General features: G+C 48.1%; 1 protein-coding gene across 4 annotated transcripts in view; it reads right to left on the bottom strand.

The window, feature by feature from the left end:
• Nucleotides 1-20,630, bottom strand: part of LOC110526968 (alpha-ketoglutarate-dependent dioxygenase FTO) — a 203,666-nt gene extending 183,036 nt beyond the window's left edge. For 2 of the 4 annotated variants that reach the window (XM_090238906.1, XM_090238907.1), the window contains exon 1: nucleotides 20,453-20,630. In XM_090238906.1, the coding sequence (XP_090095032.1) occupies nucleotides 20,453-20,539 (87 nt within the window). In that variant the 5' untranslated portion in view covers nucleotides 20,540-20,630. The remainder of the gene's footprint in view (nucleotides 1-20,452) is intronic. The other 2 variants (XM_036980992.2, XM_036980993.2) reach the window with 2 other exon arrangements.
• Between the last annotated feature and the right edge of the window lie 739 nt (nucleotides 20,631-21,369).

The following is a 21,369-nucleotide window of genomic DNA, read 5'->3' as shown; positions in this document are numbered from 1 at the left end:
CTGGATAGCACACTGCCTCAGCTCCAATCGCACACAACCGGGCTGTCACGCACATGTCGAATACATCAAGCCACTCAGAAATTCCACAGGAAAAAAAGACAACCCTAGCCCTCTGTAGCAGATGGGCTCTCATTTCCTCCTCTCTTCTCGTCTCTCCTCTGCTCTCATCTCCTCTCCTCCCATCTCCCTGTATATCAGAGCAGGCTCTATGTCAGTTAGAGATGCTGCTTTTCCACCCAGCATAAGAAACCAGATTACCAATCCCATAAAAACAATGACATGGATGATTTAATCTCTCTCTGTTGACAGGATTAAAATCCCCTTGGCCAGACTGTTTATCACATAAATAGGGGGTCTGTTCTCTCAGATCTGGACATGAGAGGGAAATCAAACGGCTGGTCATTTAGATTTTTGACACTTTAATGAGTAGATTAATGTCCAGTGCTTAGATCATTATGGCTCAAAATAACTAAGAAAATAACATGTCTACATTAAAATTGCTGGTGGCAGTGGAGAAGAGCTTGTTTCCTCTGAGAGGGTGGTTTGTCTGAGGACTACCCCCATGGGTCCAGCATAACCCTGAGGAACCCTGGGTCCCAATGGACTGGTTTTGACTCGGGTTGCTATGCTGTAACAATCAGAACCAAAGTCGGGGTGTAGGTGGAACCAGACCTCCAACCAGTAGATGGCGTTCTACTGAGAGCCCTGGGGAGTTTAAACCTTGACAGCCAACCCCAGCCCCCTCTCATCCCCACGATGACGCATTGAGAGTTAGCTGCCTAATAGAGCGCTTTGTTTAGGAAGCAAACAATTGGTACTTGTGTGACACCGATTTCAGAAAATGGTCTCCTCCAGCAAAAGTGACGGTGAATCAGTCTCCTGTAGAACATCAGCCTAAAACAGGGAGACAGGCGAAAACATCAAATGCGCTACCGCCCCGTTTTCATTTGGCATGCTGTCGCAGAATGTGGGGAGTGGGTGTGGGGCGGCCAGTGGAAAGGAGGATGGCAGGAAGGCCAGGGAGTGCCCATTTTGGACAGGGGGAAGCGAGGGGTGAAGAGAGAGACCAAACGGACGAGGCAACAAGCTTGCTGTGAAGAGTAAGGAGCGGGTAGCCCCCGGACCTCCACCCCTCAGGTCCTCCATGCCCAAGCCCCCTGGACCTCCACCCCCCAGGACCTCCAGCCCCCAGGACCTCCACCCTCCAGCCCCTCCATCCCCCAGCCCCCAGGACCTCCACCCGCCAGCCCCAGGGCCCTCCACGCCCCAGTCCCCAGCACCTCCATCCCCCTGCCCCCAGGACCTCCACACTCCAGCCCCCAGGACCTCCACCCCCCAGGCCCTCCACGCCCCAGCCCCCAGGACCTCCACCCCCCAGCCAACCAGGACCTCAACGCCCCAGGCCCTCCACGCCCCAGCCCCCAGGACCTCCATCCCGCAGGTCCCTGGACTCCCGCCGCCTCACCCTGCCTAGGTGACTAACAGCACGTAGCTAGCTACCTCATACACAGGGCATGTCTCTGACTGCCCCGAACCACGGTGAGAGCACACAGCACCTAGGTACCATCACACACACAATCCATCACACACACTTCCTTGCACACTGACACTGTCCCTCCCTCCCCCCTAGGCTACATGGTTGTTTTAACTGACATTTAGGCCCCGGGACATAATAAGCACTATCCATTCAAAGAAAAGCAAAACTTTAACTGCCTTTTGACATTTTGTTTCCGACAAATCGTGGCATAATGCATTCTCAGAATCCCACACACTGGTCAGCGGTCACTGTAATGGTTATGGATGGGAGGTAAGTGATAAGTGACTGAACAGTGTAATAAATGGTTAACTGATTGAAACATCTGTAGAGTGACCTGAGAACCAGGCCACACAGGCCAGTAATAATGTGTAACCCCACACCCACACACTGGACCAGGAGGTGGGGATGCATATTCATCTGTCTGGTTGGAGGACTAGCTGGTTACATCCTGATCAGATCAGGTGGTCACTGCTCATGTACTAAATAGTAGGTGTCAAATTCACTTCACTTAGCGGCAGGTCAGAGGGGGGGTGGAATCATTCATGTTAAAATATGTCCATCCATCTATCTGAACACACTGTGGCCAGGTCATTTAAAGGGCCGGTGTGATGCTGCATGGAGCTGGGCCCGGGTAGACCTTTCACATCCTGTTTAGAACACAGATCTAATAACATTACCAGCACCGCAGGCAGGGTGATCACCAAGGATCATTATTTAAACACACACACACACACTACAGGCCCACACACACACACACAAACACAGAAACACACACACACTACAGGCCCACACACACACACACACGCACACACAGAAACACACACACACACACACACTAAGCACTAAGCACATACTATAGACAATCATACTGGTTGATGTTCAGAAATTTATACACACCCACAATGACAAGTACTTTATGGAAGACAGTTGAGTAGTTTAATTAAACAGCCATTCAATTAGCCCTCTGTGTTCTCTCTGTCTCTCTCTCACAGTGTTAAACCCAATCCGTGACACAGCCACGAGCAGGTGTAAGGCGTTAGGAGAAAGCAAAAGAGAGAAAGAAAGAGAGAAAGATGAATCACCCCAAAGTATTTACACATACACCTGGGGTAAGCCTAGAGACTGACATCTTGGCACATACAAGGCCTGTCCATTTAAGTGCTTTTCAATGTGTCCATGGTGTCAACATCTATTTCACACTCATCTACACCTAGAAGGAGAAAAATATGTTTCCATGACCTTTACCCAAGGTGTCAAATCTGGAGAGGAGAGAGAGTGAGGAGAATGAGAGATAGAAGAGAAGAGAAGAGAAGAGAAGAGAAGAGAAGAGAAGAGAAGAGAAGAGAAGAGAAGAGAAGAGAAGAGAAGAGAAGAGAAGAGAAGAGAAGAGAAGAGAAGAGAAGAGAGGAGAGGAGAGGAGAGGAGAGGAGAGGGAGAGAGACCAGAACATATATTTAAGAGGTACCTTACATAAGCAGAAAAGTAAAGGGTGTTCGCCACTTTGGCTTTAATTGTTATTTTGTGGGCAGGCCATAACACTTCCATTACGATTATGTCGATAGAGAAAGCTTTTTAGTTTTCACCTACAAATGACAACATGGTTTCATGAGGTCAGCTGTTTTCCAGGCAGAATGGACCATTTTAACACTGACACACATTCCCTAGGTATTCAGATTCAGACACAGGCCAGTTTGTTGGGGGAGAGGTGAGGGAACGAGGGGGGGGGAATGAGGGACGAAGGGAGGGGAAGGAGAGCATTGATTGAAAGACTGTGATTAGCAGTTTTCAGCAGGGTGCGCTGAGGCCATCAAGTTGTTCTGACAACCTTGTCGCGTCCTGAGGTGCAGTCAAGGAGAAGTCAGTGCTTTAGAGATGTCTCTCTCTCTCTGTCTCTTTCCTCCCTCTGTCTCTCTCCCTTTCTTTCTCTCGCTCTCTAGCTAGCCAGCCACACTTCTCTGCCCCGCCACAAAATCAATATGGCTCTGTAAAGTGCAGGCGGCCCGGGGGAGACTGAGGGCTAGAAGCGGGGCCAAGGTGTCCTCCAGGCCTGTCCCACGGGCCGTGTCAAGGACAGACCCGAGCCAGGATACCGGAGGCTGAGGCTGGGGTCTGCCATGCCCCCCTCTGTCCCCTCCCCTGTGTCCGCTCACTCGCCCATCACTCGGCCTGGAAGACAGGATCGATAAGCAGGTGGAGCATTAAATACTCTGCCCCAGAGGGTGTCCCGCTGCTGGGGTCCAGCCAGCCAAGACTCAGCCTCCTGCTCCCTCCTCCTGGAGGACGGACGGTCGGCCTGGTCTGGTCACACCTGAATTGGATGTTTTGTTCTCAGACTGAGAGACAGAGACTGGAGATCTCTGACAATAAACAGTTCAATAACAGTTAGAGAAACATCTCTGCTGTGGAAGGTAGCAGCGTGGCCCACTGGTCACACAATGTAGCTCCTTAACAGGACACAGGTCAACAGAAGTCAGCCACGGGGCATGGGCCTGCTCAGGGAATTGGTCAGTAAGCTACCTGAACACTCTCCTACAGTTAAGACAACACAATGTGTTCATAGCTTTATTATGGACAATCTCTAAACCATAATAGAGCAAATAGCAAGACTACTTATTCTAGCTCGCTGTCAATAATTGTCCTAATACTGATACAGTGAGTGAAAAATATGGGTGATGTTGAGTGGATTTCAGTCATTCCGAGTGTCTGTGTGTGTGAGTGACTGATCACAGTGGAAGTGGCTTGTGTTGCTAATCCAGAATCCAGTGTACGACAGAGTAAAGAGCCAGCTCTGTGTTCCATCCACAGTGTTAACAGTACAAACTGATCAACCCCTTCAGATGGCAGCTAGTCCCCTTCCCTGTCCTTAAGGATCTAGACTAGATGATCTGCTGCCTGTCTGCAGCTTCACTGGGGATACAGATGATTTACAATCCAGATGGAGACTAGGGCTAAATCAGGGTAAACCAGGGCTGATTGTGACATCTGAAATGGCATTGTATTAGCTAGAATCCATTTAGTGAAAAACAAGCATGTTTCCTTTCTATTTCCTCTACTAACCACTATGTACTGGAACAGTATGTTACTAATATCTGAGACTAAAGGGACAGACAAGAACACTTCTTAGGAAGTGATTCAGTGTTGTTACTGAATCACTACAACAGAACAAATCTAACCTATGTGTCTCAACTTTACGATTAAGACTCAGATTGCTATTGAATTACCGGACAGATATTATTTGGGAATGTGTTGTACTTTTCTTCTCAAGACATCCCATCCATTCCTATTCACTGTTTATTTATTTTCCTTCCTTCACTCATTGTGAACCAAGGATAATATTCTACCAGGAATTGAACGTCTTAATCCTCTTTACACTCTTCCTAGTAGCCTGGATGGTGACAGATTAACAGACCGGACGTTTCCAAACCCTGGGGGGACAGCCTACTGCATGCATGGCTTTAAGTGTTCTGGAGGGTTAATATGAAGCCAGTAGAAAAGAAAGCAGTGGTGGTGGTACTGAATATTACTGATGAGCTCCAGGTGAATGGTCGGTACTGATGAGCTCCAGGTGAATGGTTGGTACTGATGAGCTCCAGGTGAATGGTACTGATGAGCTCCAGGTGAATGGTCGGTACTGATGAGCTCCAGGTGAATGGTGCTGATGAGCTCCAGGTGAATGGATGGTACTGATGAGCTCCAGGTGAATGGTTGGTACTGATGAGCTCCAGGTGAATGGTCGGTACTGATGAGCTCCAGGTGAATGGTTGGTACTGATGAGCTCCAGGTGAATGGTTGGTACTGATGAGCTCCAGGTGAATGGATGGTACTGATGAGCTCCAGGTGAATGGATGGTACTGATGAGCTCCAGGTGAATGGTCGGTAATGATGAGCTCCAGGTGAATGGTCGGTACTGATGAGCTCCAGGTGAATGGTCGGTACTGATGAGCTCCAGGTGAATGGTCGGTACTGATGAGCTCCAGGTGAATGGTCGGTACTGATGAGCTCCAGGTGAATGGTTGGTACTGATGAGCTCCAGGTGAATGGTTGGTACTGATGAGTTCCAGGTGAATGGATGGTACTGATGAGTTCCAGGTGAATGGATGGTACTGATGAGCTCCAAGTGAATGGATGGTATTGATGAGCTCCAGGTGAATGCTCGGTACTGATGAGCTCCAGGTGAATGGTTGGTACTGATGAGCTCCAGGTGAATGGTACTGATGAGCTCCAGGTGAATGGTACTGATGAGCTCCAGGTGAATGGTACTGATGAGCTCCAGGTGAATGGTACTGATGAGCTCCAGGTGAATGGTTGGTACTGATGAACTCCAGGGGAATGGATGGTACTGATGGGCTCCAGGTGAATGGTCGGTACTGATGAGCTCCAGGTGAATGGTGCTGATGAGCTCCAGGTGAATGGATGGTACTGATGAGCTCCAGGTGAATGGTTGGTACTGATGAGCTCCAGGTGAATGGTGCTGATGGGCTCCAGGTGAATGGTTGGTACTGATGAGTTCCAGGTGAATGGATGGTACTGATGAGCTCCAGGTGAATGGTTGGTACTGATGAGCTCCAGGTGAATGGTGCTGATGGGCTCCAGGTGAATGGTTGGTACTGATGAGCTCCAGGTGAATGGTGCTGATGAGCTCCAGGTGAATGGATGGTACTGATGAGCTCCAGGTGAATGGTTGGTACTGATGAGCTCCAGGTGAATGGTTGGTACTGATGAGCTCCAGGTGAATGGTTGGTACTGATGAGCTCCAGGTGAATGGTACTGATGGGCTCCAGGTGAATGGTTGGTACGGATGAGTTCCAGGTGAATGGTTGGTACTGATGAGCTCCAGGTGAATGGTTGGTACTGATGAGCTCCAGGTGAATGGTTGGTACTGATGAGCTCCAGGTGAATGGTGCTGATGGGCTCCAGGTGAATGGTTGGTACTGATGAGCTCCAGGTGAATGGTGCTGATGAGCTCCAGGTGAATGGATGGTACTGATGAGCTCCAGGTGAATGGTTGGTACTGATGAGCTCCAGGTGAATGGTTGGTACTGATGAGCTCCAGGTGAATGGTTGGTACTGATGAGCTCCAGGTGAATGGTACTGATGGGCTCCAGGTGAATGGTTGGTACTGATGAGTTCCAGGTGAATGGTTGGTACTGATGAGCTCCAGGTGAATGGTTGGTACTGATGAGCTCCAGGTGAATGGATGGTACTGATGAGCTCCAGGTGAATGGATGGTACTGATGAGCTCCAGGTGAATGGTTGGTACTGATGAGCTCCAGGTGAATGGTTGGTACTGATGAGCTCCAGGTGAATGGTTGGTAGTGATGAGCTCCAGGTGAATGGTTGGTACTGATGAGCTCCAGGTGAATGGTTGGTACTGATGAGCTCCAGGGGAATGGTTGGTACTGATGAGTTCCAGGTGAATGGTTGGTACTGATGAGCTCCAGGTGAATGGATGGTACTGATGAGCTCCAGGTGAATGGTTGGTACTGATGAGCTCCAGGTGAATGGTTGGTACTGATGAGCTCCAGGTGAATGGTTGGTAGTGATGAGCTCCAGGTGAATGGTTGGTACTGATGAGCTCCAGGTGAATGGTTGGTACTGATGAGCTCCAGGGGAATGGTTGGTACTGATGAGTTCCAGGTTAATGTTTGGTACTGATGAGCTCCAGGTGAATGGTTGGTACTGATGAGCTCCAGGTGAATGGTTGGTACTGATGAGCTCCAGGTTAATGGTGCTGATGAGTTCGTGCCAGTGTGGGTCAGACCCAACTCATTTAGCCTAGCCTGAGACAGAAAGTAAAATGGGACTCAGTCACGTACGAGAAGATGTTGGCTGTTCCCAACTTCCCCCATCACCTCCACCCACACTGGTCTGAGGGAAGAGGGGGATATTGCCGTGGTTACTGTTCACACTCCTGCTAATTATTAGAGCCAATCAGAGAGGTTAACAGGGCGGAGCCTGAGGAGATCATGTTCTGGGGCATTTAACATCTGGCAGAGATGGAGGGGAATACATTATACACTGGTCTCCTGTAATCCAAATAAAACACTCTTCACATCTGAAGTGTACTTAGCACAGAGGGGAGGGAAGGAGGGAGGGAGGTCTGGCGACGAGCGAGCATCCCATATGGTGATGTCCAAGTGCCACCTAGTGAAAACCATGTGGCTCGTCCAGTCAAGTGACGGTCCTCCAGGATCCAGAGGAGAGGGGGTCTGCCCCAGAAAACAGCCCAGACAGGAGGACCCATCTGGACTGAGACAGCTCAGTCACAGGCCTAGCTACCTATGGCACAGTCCAACACGGTCAATGCTAAGAAAGATCTATTGCCACCAATGCCAAAAATTTGACTAGGGACCCAATACCACTAACCTACTTTGCAAGAATGTGCAAGTCAATTTGCAACTGTTATGATTTTAGGTTATCCAAAGATTACAAGTTATTTCAATCTCCAGTAGTATGGTTGGTCATTGTTTCTAGCCCTGCTGTTGGTCCTGGCTGCTACGCTGTGTTTGTTGTGATGGAGAAACAGATGTGTGTCTATGACTGTGTTTAGTAGCTATGGGCCATCCCCTCCCATCATTAGTGGAGCTAGTAAATCACAGCCCTCCCTGTGCCCAGAGGTGAGAGAGATGAGAGTGGAGGTGAGCCTGAAATAATGCTGATGTCCCCCAGGGTCAGACCTCCATTATGGCCGCTTCAAAAACTATTAATCTGGCTTGTAGTCACTGGCCTAGAAATAATTACTTAATCTTAACCTATGTAATACAGCATGACCAGCAGTCCAGTCAGGTCCAAGTGGGTGGGGGAGAGAGAGGGGTGGGGGAGAGAGGTTGGGGCAGAGGGGAGAGAGGGGGAAGGGGGAGAGAAAGCCACAAATTACAGGCCCGTCTCTGCTGCTACTAGGTGACTGATGTACCACTCACCATCTGGATATGGCCTTTACACTAACACTGATTTAGACAGACACACACACACACACACACACAGGTCAGGTGAGCCAAGGCACACACACAACATTTACTTTTTTTGCAATGTGGTCACAATATACTCAGCAATCCCTAAACAGGGTCTGACTACAACAACTTACTAAAGATAACACCCATTCCAACCACTAATCACTAAAGTGAAACAGCCAGGGAACGGAGTCCAATATATTCACTCTAACCAACCAAAACAACACACCAAACGGAACCCTCGACTTCCTAAGTAGTAGACCAGAGCTCTATGGGCCCTGGTCAAAAGTAGTGCGCTATAGGGTGCCATTTGGGACACAACCAGAGTTTTGTTCTATCTAGTGTGAGGTCAGACAGACGTCCACCTCTCTAACCACTGCCCAACACTGCCACCTAGAGATGTAGGAGAAACTGCTAGAGTCATCACCAACACCACTATGATGGTGAAATAAACCAGCACAACATCTCACACACACACACACACACCATAAAATTCAGTGCAGTCCGTCTCCATAAATGTCACAGTGAAGTATGGAATGACATGAATAAATACAACAACCATGAGTCTCCAGTCAGTCAGTGGAGGCATGGCTACATCGCTGGCTGTCACAGATGGGATCCCAGGTGGAGATTTAATTAGTTAGGGTTGAAGTCAGTCTCCCTTGTTGTCTGGGGGTCCTTGCTCGGCACGCGCTACTGTAAACATGCTCTATATCCTAATCAGGTGTCACCGCCGCGTTTGATCAGTCTGCTAAAACTTGTCAGAAATCCCCGGCAGAGAGAGAGAGGAGGGGGGAGGAGGGGGTAGAGAGGAGGGGGGGGGGGGGGACAGAGGGAAGGAGCGGGGAGAACAAAAGGAAGGAGCTGTCAGAGGGAGAGAGAGGGGGGAGACGGAGGAGAGTTTGCCCATTAGCAGCATTCTCCATCTCTCTCCGGCTGCCCATAGTGAGGAATCCCCTGGTGACAGACAGCTCCAGGTCTCTGCTATACAACACAGGGACTTCACTTCTCTTCACCACCGTCAGCACTATACACACTAACACAGCTGATCACTAGAACAACTACTCCAGCTAAACACTCAAGTAGTAAACTAGTTTCTGTTGTTTACCCAAAAAACTGAGATAAGCCTACAAGCTGCACCCCTTTTTGGTTTCTGCAAACACTTTAAATAGTGGGTCTCTTTAAAAGCACCAAATCAGAGACAGACACCTCCCCTCCTCCCCTCCAGAATGAGAGAAGGGAGAAGACAGCAGGCAGTGGAGTTGGTATAGGAACACACGCTCCATTAGATACTGCTTACCTTTTATTTATGTTGATATTGAATACATTAGCCGATTGAACCTCCTAAGAACACTGCAGAGTGACAAGCCGGAATCCGTCTTTGCAACTACCATGGCAACGGAGATTACCACAAATAGAAAAAAAATCTAAAACCTCTGAATAGAACGATACATAAATTAATTAAAGGACACAAAAACAAGCAGAGAATTAAAGTTAGAACATCTGTCAGAGACTTAGCTTCCCATCCTAATACCAGTGTTAGAACATTTATACCCTTGAAGTGAATGATCCCTTCTTTAATTGACAGTCAAGGAAAAGTGGTTGCAGCAGCATCCTGTAGCCGCTGATAAGAAAGCTTTCCCCCTCTCCCCCCCAAAAAACAGTTTAAAGAACCTTGGCACTAATCCCTATTGTCATCCCAGTGCAGTGGAAGGACTTACAAATAGCGATAACTCGACAGAGGCTGTCTGTTCCTGAGGAGTTAGGGACAGGGTAGCGGTCGCATGCTGGAGAATCAGTCACTTAGATTAATACAATCCACACGCGGCGTCAGTCAGGCATGACACTAGACTGTCACTGCATTTACATCCCAGTCCATCCCTACCGTTCTATATGACAATGTATTTAAGAAGGTCCACTCACATCACAAAGAGCCTCTCTCTCTCTGTGTGTTGGTGGATAACACTCCCAGTCATATGATGTGCTTTACTGGTGATCCTGGAAACAACAACTTTGCAAAGCTCTGTATCACAATTTTTACATACGGAATGGGTGCCACTGTCACTCACACAAGTAGGCCAAACACACACACACACACACACACACACACACACGCACACGCACACGCACACGCACACACGCACACTCAAGCATGTAAACTTGTAGAAACAGTTGTTTATTGTGATAGGAATAGGAGTTATTTTGCTGAAGCTTGCTTTGAGAGCATATGGGCAGAACACAAAGAGAACACCTAGACTAAACTGATGAGCTACAGAAGAGGACTAATCTAACCAAAAACTCCACAGATTATCAAAAACAAACAGCAACGATACTGATCAAACCACAAATAAAATGGTAAGACTATTGTGGCAGAATACAAGGCTAATAGATGGCATCTCAGCCACTGCTGAGCCTCAGTGTTCAGGCTGTACGCCTGTGTGACTCCTCCACTTCAGCAGTCCTGAGACAAATGACAGTGGCTGCCCTCGACATTACAGGGCCAGGGCACGCATGACACTAGGGCTGACAACTGAACAGACACAACACACCCCTAGCTGCCTTGATAAACACACACACAGTCCAAAACAGCACTGACACAACCTCTCTCCCTCCACCTCCCTCTCCTCCCACCTCCCTCTCTCTCCATCTCACAGGAGACAACCCTGACTTCAGGCCCTTACCCAGGCAAGTGGATCTGACCTGCTGCCCCCCAGTCAGCCTCATCTGAATACACAGAGACAGGAACAGGAGAGGAAAGGAAATCTGCCTATATTATGATGGGAAGAGAGGAGAAGAAGAGAGTAGAGGGGGGTGAGATGCCGTCAGGGGGCTCTCTTCTTTATGCACGTATGATCATGTGGTTGACAGCACCGGTGGGAAGAATTATGGACTGTTGAACAAAAGGTTGAGGTCTGGCTGGTTGGTGATGTGATGGTACCTGGATGGAGAGGCAGGCAGGCAGCTAGGCAGTGTTGGGGCCTGACAGTGGTGGACTTATGACAAGTACCACCACGCACACACACACACGGCACCTCCTCGCCATCCGCTCGCATCAAAGTCTGTCACTCAGAATGGGCCAAGAACGCTGCACGTTAGAGTGAGCGTGGGGGGCGGAGAGAGGATTGAGGGGATTCTGGTCAAAGGTTAAGCGCAGAGAAGACAGCAATGAAAGGCAACTGTCATGCACCAGCGCACGCTGAGGAGCACCTGTCTCATGGAGAACATGCAAAGAAGGAATGCTCTCCGAGTCTTGACAACACCCCTCCTCCACACCCCTATTACCATCACCCCACACAGAACACACACAGTACACACACAGTACACACACAGTACACACACATAACTCAGCCCCTCTAAAACAGAGTGGCGGCACTACACCACAGAAGGCAACGCCTGCCTGACAGCATGCCAATCAAACTGTTCACCCCTTCTCTAACATAGCATACGCATGACTAAAGTTAGTTGGGCTCATGAACAAAAACACAGGCTGAGAGAGAATCACTGAAAGATGAAGAGGCTACCTGGCTGGCATCAACAGGTATCATGGAATATCCAAAGAAATTATCCATCAAATGGTCTTGGCTTATTTTAAAATGAAATAAGCCCGTAATATCTGACGTCAAGTAGAGAAAGGTATTTTATGAATGGTGGTTGGTGGGTAAGGCAAGGTAGAGGCAAGGCACTCCAGCTGGCTAGGTTACACTAGGCTCCAGTGATAGGGGCAGAAGGGCACTACCATCCCTCTCCCTCCTCTGTCTCCCTCCTCAGTCTCCCTCCTCAGACTCCCTCCTCAGACTCCCTCCTCAGTCTCCCTCCTCAGACTCCCTCCTCAGTCTCCCTCCTCAGTCTCCCTCCTCAGTCTCCCTCCTCAGACTCCCTCCTCAGACTCCCTCCTCAGTCTCCCTCCTCAGTCTCCCTCCTCAGACTCCCTCCTCAGACTCCCTCCTCAGTCTCCCTCCTCAGTCTCCCTCCTCAGACTCCCTCCTCAGACTCCCTCCTCAGACTCCCTCCTCAGACTCCCTCCTCAGTCTCCCTCCTCAGACTCCCTCCTCAGACTCCCTCCTCAGACTCCCTCCTCAGACTCCCTCCTCAGACTCCCTCCTCAGACTCCCTCCTCAGACTCCCTCCTCAGTCTCCCCTGGGCAGTGTACTACAGTACTACATGCCAGGTACTTTCATTACACACGTTTATGGAAAATATCTTATGATGTACAAATTAACAGTTACAATTTACAGGGCCTTATGAAAGTGGCCTCCTGCAGTTTTTGTGAATTGAAGCAGTCATCAGAAGCAGATGTTGGCCAAGTCTAACGTTAGCTAACTGCTAGGTAGCTCAGCTTTATTGGAAAGGTGAGTCATTACAAAGGAAAATAAATTCACAAATAAACAGCCACACCACCAGCCCTGTAATATAAATGGAGCAGGTGGATTCATAGGGAGAGCAGGCCGTCTGAGAGCTACAATAGGTAGGCTAGGTTTACTGCTATAGGACCAAGAGCAAAAGAAAGTTAACCTACATGATGAACGCCAAAGACAGCCTTGAAAGAAGAGACTGCACCTCAAGTGTTGTCTAGTCACTGTCCTTGTGACAGATGGCATTAGGAAAAGTAGATTAAATTAGACTGCTGCAACAGTCTTCTCGTCCTCTCCCTCTCTCATCGTTAGTCTCTGTCTCTCTCCACAGTGTGTGTGCCCCCCCCCCCACACACATACGTACAGATTCAAATGAAAATAATGACCTCCCTAGATTGAAGCCTTGAGTGGCTAATGAACTGCCCTGAGTCCCCTCTGTCTGAGGTGAGCGAGTCATTCCCATGTTTATTTAGTACGGCCCCACCACAGCCACACACACACCACCTATTGATCAGATTGATTATTCCATGTATATCACCGGTGATAGGGCTCTGTGTGACTGATGAACTCTGGGTCACACTGAATGTAAACTCATTGACTCTGACAGCTGAGATGATCCATTGTCACAGCAGCTCGTTTGGGAAAATACGAAGACATCAGCAATAATATGCCACTGCTAATATGAACTGCTAGGTAGAGCTGACGATGACATGGGATCTGTCAACGGAGAGGGTCGCCCACAGCTAACAAGCTAACAGCCTGCTCAGAACAAAACCTGGGACTGGTGGTAAATTTGACTTCTGAAACTGAGCAACTAGGCTGATTTCTGCTGACAATCCAGTTAGGTATTACTTCAAAGAAAATCCTGAATAAATGTACCATTTGTCAATAGTAATAAAGTATGAATAAAGTTACTATGTAGAAGACACTAAATCTTTGTTCATCTGCCGGATGAGTTGAACATAGCATCCCCTGTTATATGTTCATCCTTAGTGTTTTCAACATACACTAAAACCCCAATCCCTTTAGCCAAACCGTGTGGATGGACATGCTGTGTAAAGTGTCATCTATCGTATGGCTGCTGTGATGGCTAACATCAGGAGAGGAACCTCGGCTATATCCCAGTGTGCATCCAAAATGGCACCCTATTCTGTACATTGCACATTACTTGATATCAGGGCCCTGGTCAATCGTAGTGCACTATATAGGGAACAGGGTGGCATTTGGGATGAATGGTTTTTAATATTTTTTATAAATGGATAGCTGGTTTTTCCCTCTAGATGTTTAGTAGGATCACAGATGCTCTTAAACACATACATGTCCGTGGGCCCTGGCAGCTAGGGGCGGCTGTAGACATGGGACCTGAGACACCACAGAGAGAGCAGCCAGGCCGGGCTGTAAAAGTTGATATCCTCCCAGATGCAAACCAAATGTAGACATCATGAACCTTTAAATTGTCCTACATTTAAAGCAGACCACTATAAAAGGGGGTCAGGATAAGAGAAGAGATCTGTATGCCGACACACATCGAGATCACTACACATGAAGAGCCATATTATATACTGCACCACTGTGTAGCTGTTGACAGGGATGTAGGACTACTTACTGAGAACCCATATTTCAGATATAAACAGTTAGTAGTGTATCTAACTCCCAGAAAAGGGTACGATAGCTGGTTTCATGTCAGTGCCATTACTGCAAATAAAAATGTGCTATAAATTTGCTCTTTGTTGCCAAGAGATCAAAGAAACCCTGTAGCTGGCAAAAACAATGGAAAAAACAATAGCAACCCAAGTCCCTCTTCCATCACTGACACATTGCCACTGCCAGGCATGTGGCTTAAAGGCTGTAGTGTTGGGTTGGGTTTACCAAGCTGATCTGTAAACAACACAAAAACAGTCCAGATATATCCAGGCTAAGCTCCAATAACTAAGACAAGGTATAAAGAGGTAAAGAAGGGGGGGGGGGGGGCTTATAGCCACAGACTAATCAACCCTCCTCGTCGTTCTCATATCGGATCAATGAACTACCCGGGGCCCTGGGCCCACTGCCACCCCACCGCACAGGCACTACATTACACACAAAACTTCATATTCATTCATTGATTTACTTTTCAGAATAGTATATCATTGAACTCCAATGGGACTAAAAACAGAGTCTGGGGCTGAGGTCAAGCCCACTTGCATGGACAGATGTTTGCACAATATTGATGGCCCAAGCAGAAATAAATGACTAAATATCCCGATCGATACCTAGTTTCCCTAGCCGGCCCTGTGCGACAGCAGATACATAAATACATCTTTATGGCTACAGGAATGGTCCCTAATGAAGAGTGGATAAATGCTCCCCTGAAGGTAAACTCTTTGATTAGCTGAGGCCAGAGGTGACGCCCGGTTGGGGAGGGCAGAGGCGATATGCTGACATGGAAATGCCATACCTTCCATTGCCTGAGGAGTCTACTGGTTAAGAGGGGCTAAGTCACTGAGGGGGCAACAAGGATATGACAGGTCACAAGCCTTGAGCAGGTCGTTCTGTGCTACCTGACCTCCTTTCCATTTGTAATGGTAATAGCATAGATCAGCAGCATTCTCAATCATACTCATAGTCAATAACACACATATTGTTTCAATTCTACATGTAGCCTAGCTCTGTTTTGACTGTATCACTGGGCTGGAGAGGATACTGTTGAAACAAATCCTCTGCATTTCATCTCCAGCCACCTCAAGCACGAAGGCCCTAGCTGTCAGTGGTTAAGACTTATGAAAGAGGTGACATGAGACTGTAATCAGGCCAGACCATCATCATCATCATCAGGAGCAGCAGTACTGGGCTCCAGCTCTCTGTCTCCCTCATGGTGAAGAGACAGTGGTGCTGATGACACTAGATAGAGGATCTGGATGGAGCTGCCTGCTCTTATTTACAGCACAGCTCAATTACCCAGGACAACACCAAGCAGGCTCATCACTCAGCTTTCCCTCCAAAGCTCTACAGTGACCAACAGGGCCATAAAGAGGGAGGAACCAGTTCATTCCCTGCTCCTTAATTAAATGAGAGCAAAGCTGTTGACTTCATTTCCCTCCTCTCCGTAAGCAGACCCTCCTCTTTCTCACCATCTCACTCAACAAAGCAGCCCCCACCCAGATTGAGCTGGCCAGCCCTCCAACCAATGAAGACCTCCCGGTCATCATCCCTGCTCGGCCCTAAATCAACAGCTGGATAAACAGCCTCCACGGTGGGTTAGTGCCGGTCCCCATGCAGTCACAAGAGGCCGAGGGCCGGGGGGCTCCAGGGGGCCGAGTCAGGAGCCGGATCGACACCTCAACAGCGATAAGTAATTCTGTGTTGGATTAGCAGCATGATGGCCTGATCAATACAGGGTGATACACTCAGGCCATTAGGAATGCAGGGAGGAAATGGCCCCCTCTGGTAATAAAGCAGGCCTTATGTCTGGCTGTTCCTTCATCAGATCTCTCCATTAGTGTAATGGTACTATTATCAGCCACAGCAAAATACCTATTTTACCAGGGAACCTTTTTTCAGCCGGACGGACCGGGTCGTGCTGGAGGGGGTCTGAGTCAGAGAGGGAGAGCCATGCAGTGAGGAGTGGAGAAATATCCTCTCTCTCTCTCTCTCGTCCTCCTTCCCCAGGCCCGGATGTAAATCTATCTCTCCATCTGCCCGGCTCTTATGTATTCCTAAGTGTGTTTTATGTCAGCTCCCAACACTATTTCTCCATTATTGGCTCATTAATAGAACTAGCAGTGTGTTAGCGGTGGGTAAGAGGGGGGGGGGGGGGGGGGGCCCGCCGGGGCAGGGGAAAGGTGCTGAATGTGCTGAATGTGACACCCCCTCTTGCTAAAACAACCAGAGCTGACATGACAGCACACCCGGCATTAGTCGCCATAAATCGTTACCTTAACACTAATTCACAGGGTAACATTTTGTGGGTGGGGGGGGGGTTGATTAACTATGTCTGGATGTGTGGACACATAATCAGCTTTTACCTCTCTAGTTGTTCATTTAACAGAATTTCCAAGGGAAACACAAAACATTTTAATGAGTGTTGAGGAATGAAATACCCTAAAGAGCTTGCACTAGCTGCCACAACCAGAGGAAACCAATGAGGCTGATCTGAGCGATGTCCTGGGCTCAGCCAGGACCTCAGCACATCTGGTGACCCTATGTGGTCATTACTTAGCCTGACATTCCCCTGAAATATATTTCCACTTTTTCTCTTTTCTATTTTCCATTAACACTTTATACACGTCATCACATAGACAGCAGCTATCGTCAAAGACAACGTCAAGGAAGTAGGTTGAGGGTCAATTCCATTTATATTCAGTTAACGCAGGACGTGTATATAAAAATTAATATACCTTTATTACTAAAATAATAGACGAGTTTCAATCCATGAATTTCCTTTACAATAACCTGCTGGCATTAGTGAATAAATATGTTATTGATCACAGTATATTACAAGTAGGCCTATTAGTTACGGCTTTTTAGTTGATGAGACAGACAAACATGAGGCAGTGCTGCTCTCAGAATCATGGGTAATCCATTATTGTCCTGCACATTGTATTGGATGTGGTTAAATTGAGAGTCTGCCTTTTTAAAACAGGTTGGGAGTTATGTTCAGTAGGCCTTCATGATAAATAGCTTGCCTTCACTAAACTAGCAAAATGACAGGGGGAAACAACTCACTGATTGAGTCTAACTGCAAACACACTCACTTATGAGACTACAGTCACATCCCCACATCCCCAGTTATTACATATCATGATAAACTGAACCACTGCACTGTGTTCCTGCCCTATAACAAGCCACTGGGATTAATGCAGCTCTTCTAATTTGGGTCTGTTCTGTGGTTTTCCAGCCATTTTACCATTACAATACCCCGTCCTCATTCCTCAATCATCCTTTTATTATTTGTCTAAAAGAGGAAGCAGAACCATTAGCTAGGTCTGAGTCTGCTCTCTCTGTGTCTGTGTGTGTCTGCTCTATGCTGCCTACACCCACCTGGGGGCCAGCTGGAAAGCGTTCTGGCTCTCATCTGGTCACCATGGCCGCTCTCTCAGCTCTTCATAAACAGGAGGAACCACGTCCTACATAGTTTCTGTGCTGTCAGACATGATCCAAACACATGTGCCATGGCAGACTGTGGCGCGGCAAAGGCTGGGTGCTGCTGGGATTGACTGACTTGGAGAGAGCAGACCGGGGTTCAAATACTATTTGAAATCGTTCAAAAACTTTGAGTGATTGCTCTAGCTTGCCTAGTGTGCCAGATGGGTGGGGCTTGCAGTGTTAGGACTATTATATTGGTCCTGTAAGCCAGTCAAGCTCAATCACAGATAAAGTGTTTGAAACCATTTGAATAGTATTTGAACGCAGGTCCGGATGAACTTGAGCAGAGCAGTCTACATGGGCCCAGCAGTAGGGGTAGCTAAGGAGGTCTGGATGAGCCTGAGCAGAGCAGTCTACATGGGCCCAGCAGTAGAGGTAGCTAAGGAGGTCTGGATGAGCCTGAGCAAAGCAGTCTACATGGGCCCAGCAGTAGGGGTAGCTAAGGAGGTCTGGATGAGCCTGAGCAGAGCAGTCTACATGGGCCCAGCAGTAGGGGTAGCTAAGGAGGTCTGGATGAGCCTGAGCAGAGCAGTCTGCATGGGCCCAGCAGTAGGGGTAGCTAAGGAGGTCTGGATGAGCCTGAGCAGAGCAGTCTGCATGGGCCCAGCAGTAGGGGTAGCTAAGGAGGTCTGGATGAGCCTGAGCAGAGCAGTCTGCATGGGCCCAGCAGTAGGGGTAGCTAAGGAGGTCTGGATGCGCCTGAGCAGAGCAGTCTGCATGGGCCCAGCAGTAGGGGTAGCTAAGGAGGTCTGGATGAGCCTGAGCAGAGCAGTCTGCATGGGCCCAGCAGTAGGGGTAGCTAAGGAGGTCTGGATGAGCCTGAGCAGAGCAGTCTGCATGGGCCCAGCAGTAGGGGTAGCTAAGGAGGTCTGGATGCGCCTGAGCAGAGCAGTCTGCATGGGCCCAGCAGTAGGGGTAGCTAGGGAGGTCTGGATGAGCCTGAGCAGAGCAGTCTGCATGGGCCTAGCAGTAGGGGTAGCTAAGGAGGTGTAGATGAGCCTGAGCAGAGCAGTCTGCATGGGCCCAGCAGTAGGGGTAGCTAAGGAGGTCTGGATGAGCCTGAGCAGAGCAGTCTGCATGGGCCCAGCAGTAGGGGTAGCTAAGGAGGTCTGGATGCGCCTGAGCAGAGCAGTCTGCATGGGCCCAGCAGTAGGGGTAGCTAGGGAGGTCTGGATGAGCCTGAGCAGAGCAGTCTGCATGGGCCCAGCAGTAGGGGTAGCTAAGGAGGTCTGGATGAGCCTGAGCAGAGCAGTTTGCATGGACCCAGCAGTAGGGGTAGCTAAGGAGGTCTGGATGCGCCTGAGCAGAGCAGTCTGCATGGGCCCAGCAGTAGGGGTAGCTAAGGAGGTCTGGATGAGCCTGAGCAGAGCAGTCTGCATGGACCCAGCAGTAGGGGTAGCTAAGGAGGTCTGGATGAACCTGAGCAGAGCAGTCTGCATGGACCCAGCAGTAGGGGTAGCTAAGGAGGTCTGGATGAACCTGAGCAGAGCAGTCTGCATGGGCCTAGCAGTAGGGGTAGCTAAGGAGGTCTGGATGAACCTGAGCAGAGCAGTCTGCATGGATCCAGCAGTAGGGGTAGCTAAGGAGGTCTGGATGAACCTGAGCAGAGCAGTCTGCATGGGCCTAGCAGTAGGGGTAGCTAGGGAGGTCTGGAGAACAGAACAGCCTTTACTTTTTCTCTATTTCTCTCCATCTAGTTACACAATCCACAAACACAGCACATCCAGACCAGAACACACCACCCCTAAACACAGCAGGCCTCTTTGGCAGTGGGGTCTGCTACCTACTATAAAGCCTGGGTATGCCCAAAATGTCACACCTTTACTTTGATCAACTATTTCATTCTCAATCAGATTTTTACACAAACGCCAGTCAATGTCGTTACTATTCATTGTTTTGAACAGCATCCCAGGACAATCCAGCAGCCATCATAGTCCTTTGCGTTTGAGAGATGAGCCTATAATTATTACCTGCAATAGAATTGTACCACTCGCACAGCCAGAAGCTGCTCTCCTCCAACTCACAGGATAGAACACACTGCAGTCACTCACGCCCCCCCATACAATTATAGAGCAAGATTATTCTGATTTTGAGGGAGTCTGACTTGAAAACATTGAAAATCTAAAATATAAGGGACTTTTAACATGCAACGTGTCTAAATCAATATTCAAGTCTTCACGGCGATCCAATCAGTTTATTGTAGCACAGTCTACACCCATGTCTAAACTGTAATACGGAAAGCAAAAACAGTGTAGGCCTATCTGTAACGATAAAACTGTTAATAACAGCGATGCTCCATTGTAGGTGAATGAAGAGGAAACCACAATAAAGCCAGAAATCATGCAGGCTGATGTGTAGCTACATAGACAACTGCAGCTTTCCAGCCTTCAAAATGACCCAAGCATCACCGCATTTGGAACATAAAGTTCTGAGAGAACGAGTCCACTGTGTATTTGCCAGAGCTAAGGGAGAATAACGCTATGAATACCTTTCTTCTCTTCTCGCTCTCACTGCCACCCGATCGTTTCATGTTTCCTAGAGTTGTGTTTACACACCCGCGTTCACTGCAGCGCATCTTGGTAGTTGTAGTTCCAACAGAAGAATTACAACAAAACTTATAGCGCTATTAAATAAACAGGCCATATTAAATGAACGGGTGCCTGTATTAACAACCTAGCTACAAATACGGGTTATGAAAGAATACATTTGTGATCACAATCTATTATTAATTTGCTTCGAATGAAAATGGAAAACGTCATATCCCGAAGCACGGAAAAGAGGAAATACGTTCAAGCGTAATTTGACTCAACCGGATGGGGATTCTTGCTGCGTAGTGCGCACAGCAGCTACAATAATACTAGATCTTCAAATCAAATGTAAGCCGTACCATCCTCACAATAACAGTCAGATAATTGTATACATTTGGTAAATCTTGCAGCTGCTCTTTTGATGTCGATGAGCGCGTTCAGTATAAAATGCACACAGGTACTTCAGCAATTCAACATGGCAAAACAATGGTTTAAAACACAAAATAATACAGCACGTGGATCAAATAAAAACTAATAAAGTAGCAGAAATAATAATAAGGTCAACCTCAATGAAATTGAGACATTGATGAAACATTGTCACTTTTGTATTTTTGAATAGGCCTAGCCAAAACATTACAATGAGATTTTAGAAGAAATAGCAAAAGATTTGGGAAGTTTGAACTTCTTTTTTTTTGCTGCTTGGGTTTTTTCTTGTGTAGCCTAAATCAAAAGCAGCATTTTGTAACTTGTGTAAAAATAGCAATCATACTTTGAACATGCTCCAAGACTCCAAGACTCCAACACTGCCAAGACTCTTTCAACTCTTGTATCTCAAATCCAGGTGCTTTACTGTGAAAATGTATTGGCTGCCTCAACA

Source organism: Oncorhynchus mykiss, chromosome 6 (genome assembly GCF_057628025.1).
Source record: "Oncorhynchus mykiss isolate SJ-2025 chromosome 6, ASM5762802v1, whole genome shotgun sequence".
Taxonomy (NCBI): Eukaryota; Metazoa; Chordata; class Actinopteri; order Salmoniformes; family Salmonidae; genus Oncorhynchus; species Oncorhynchus mykiss.
Note: the sequence above shows the minus strand (reverse complement) of the source record. Positions and strands in the feature narration are given on the sequence as shown.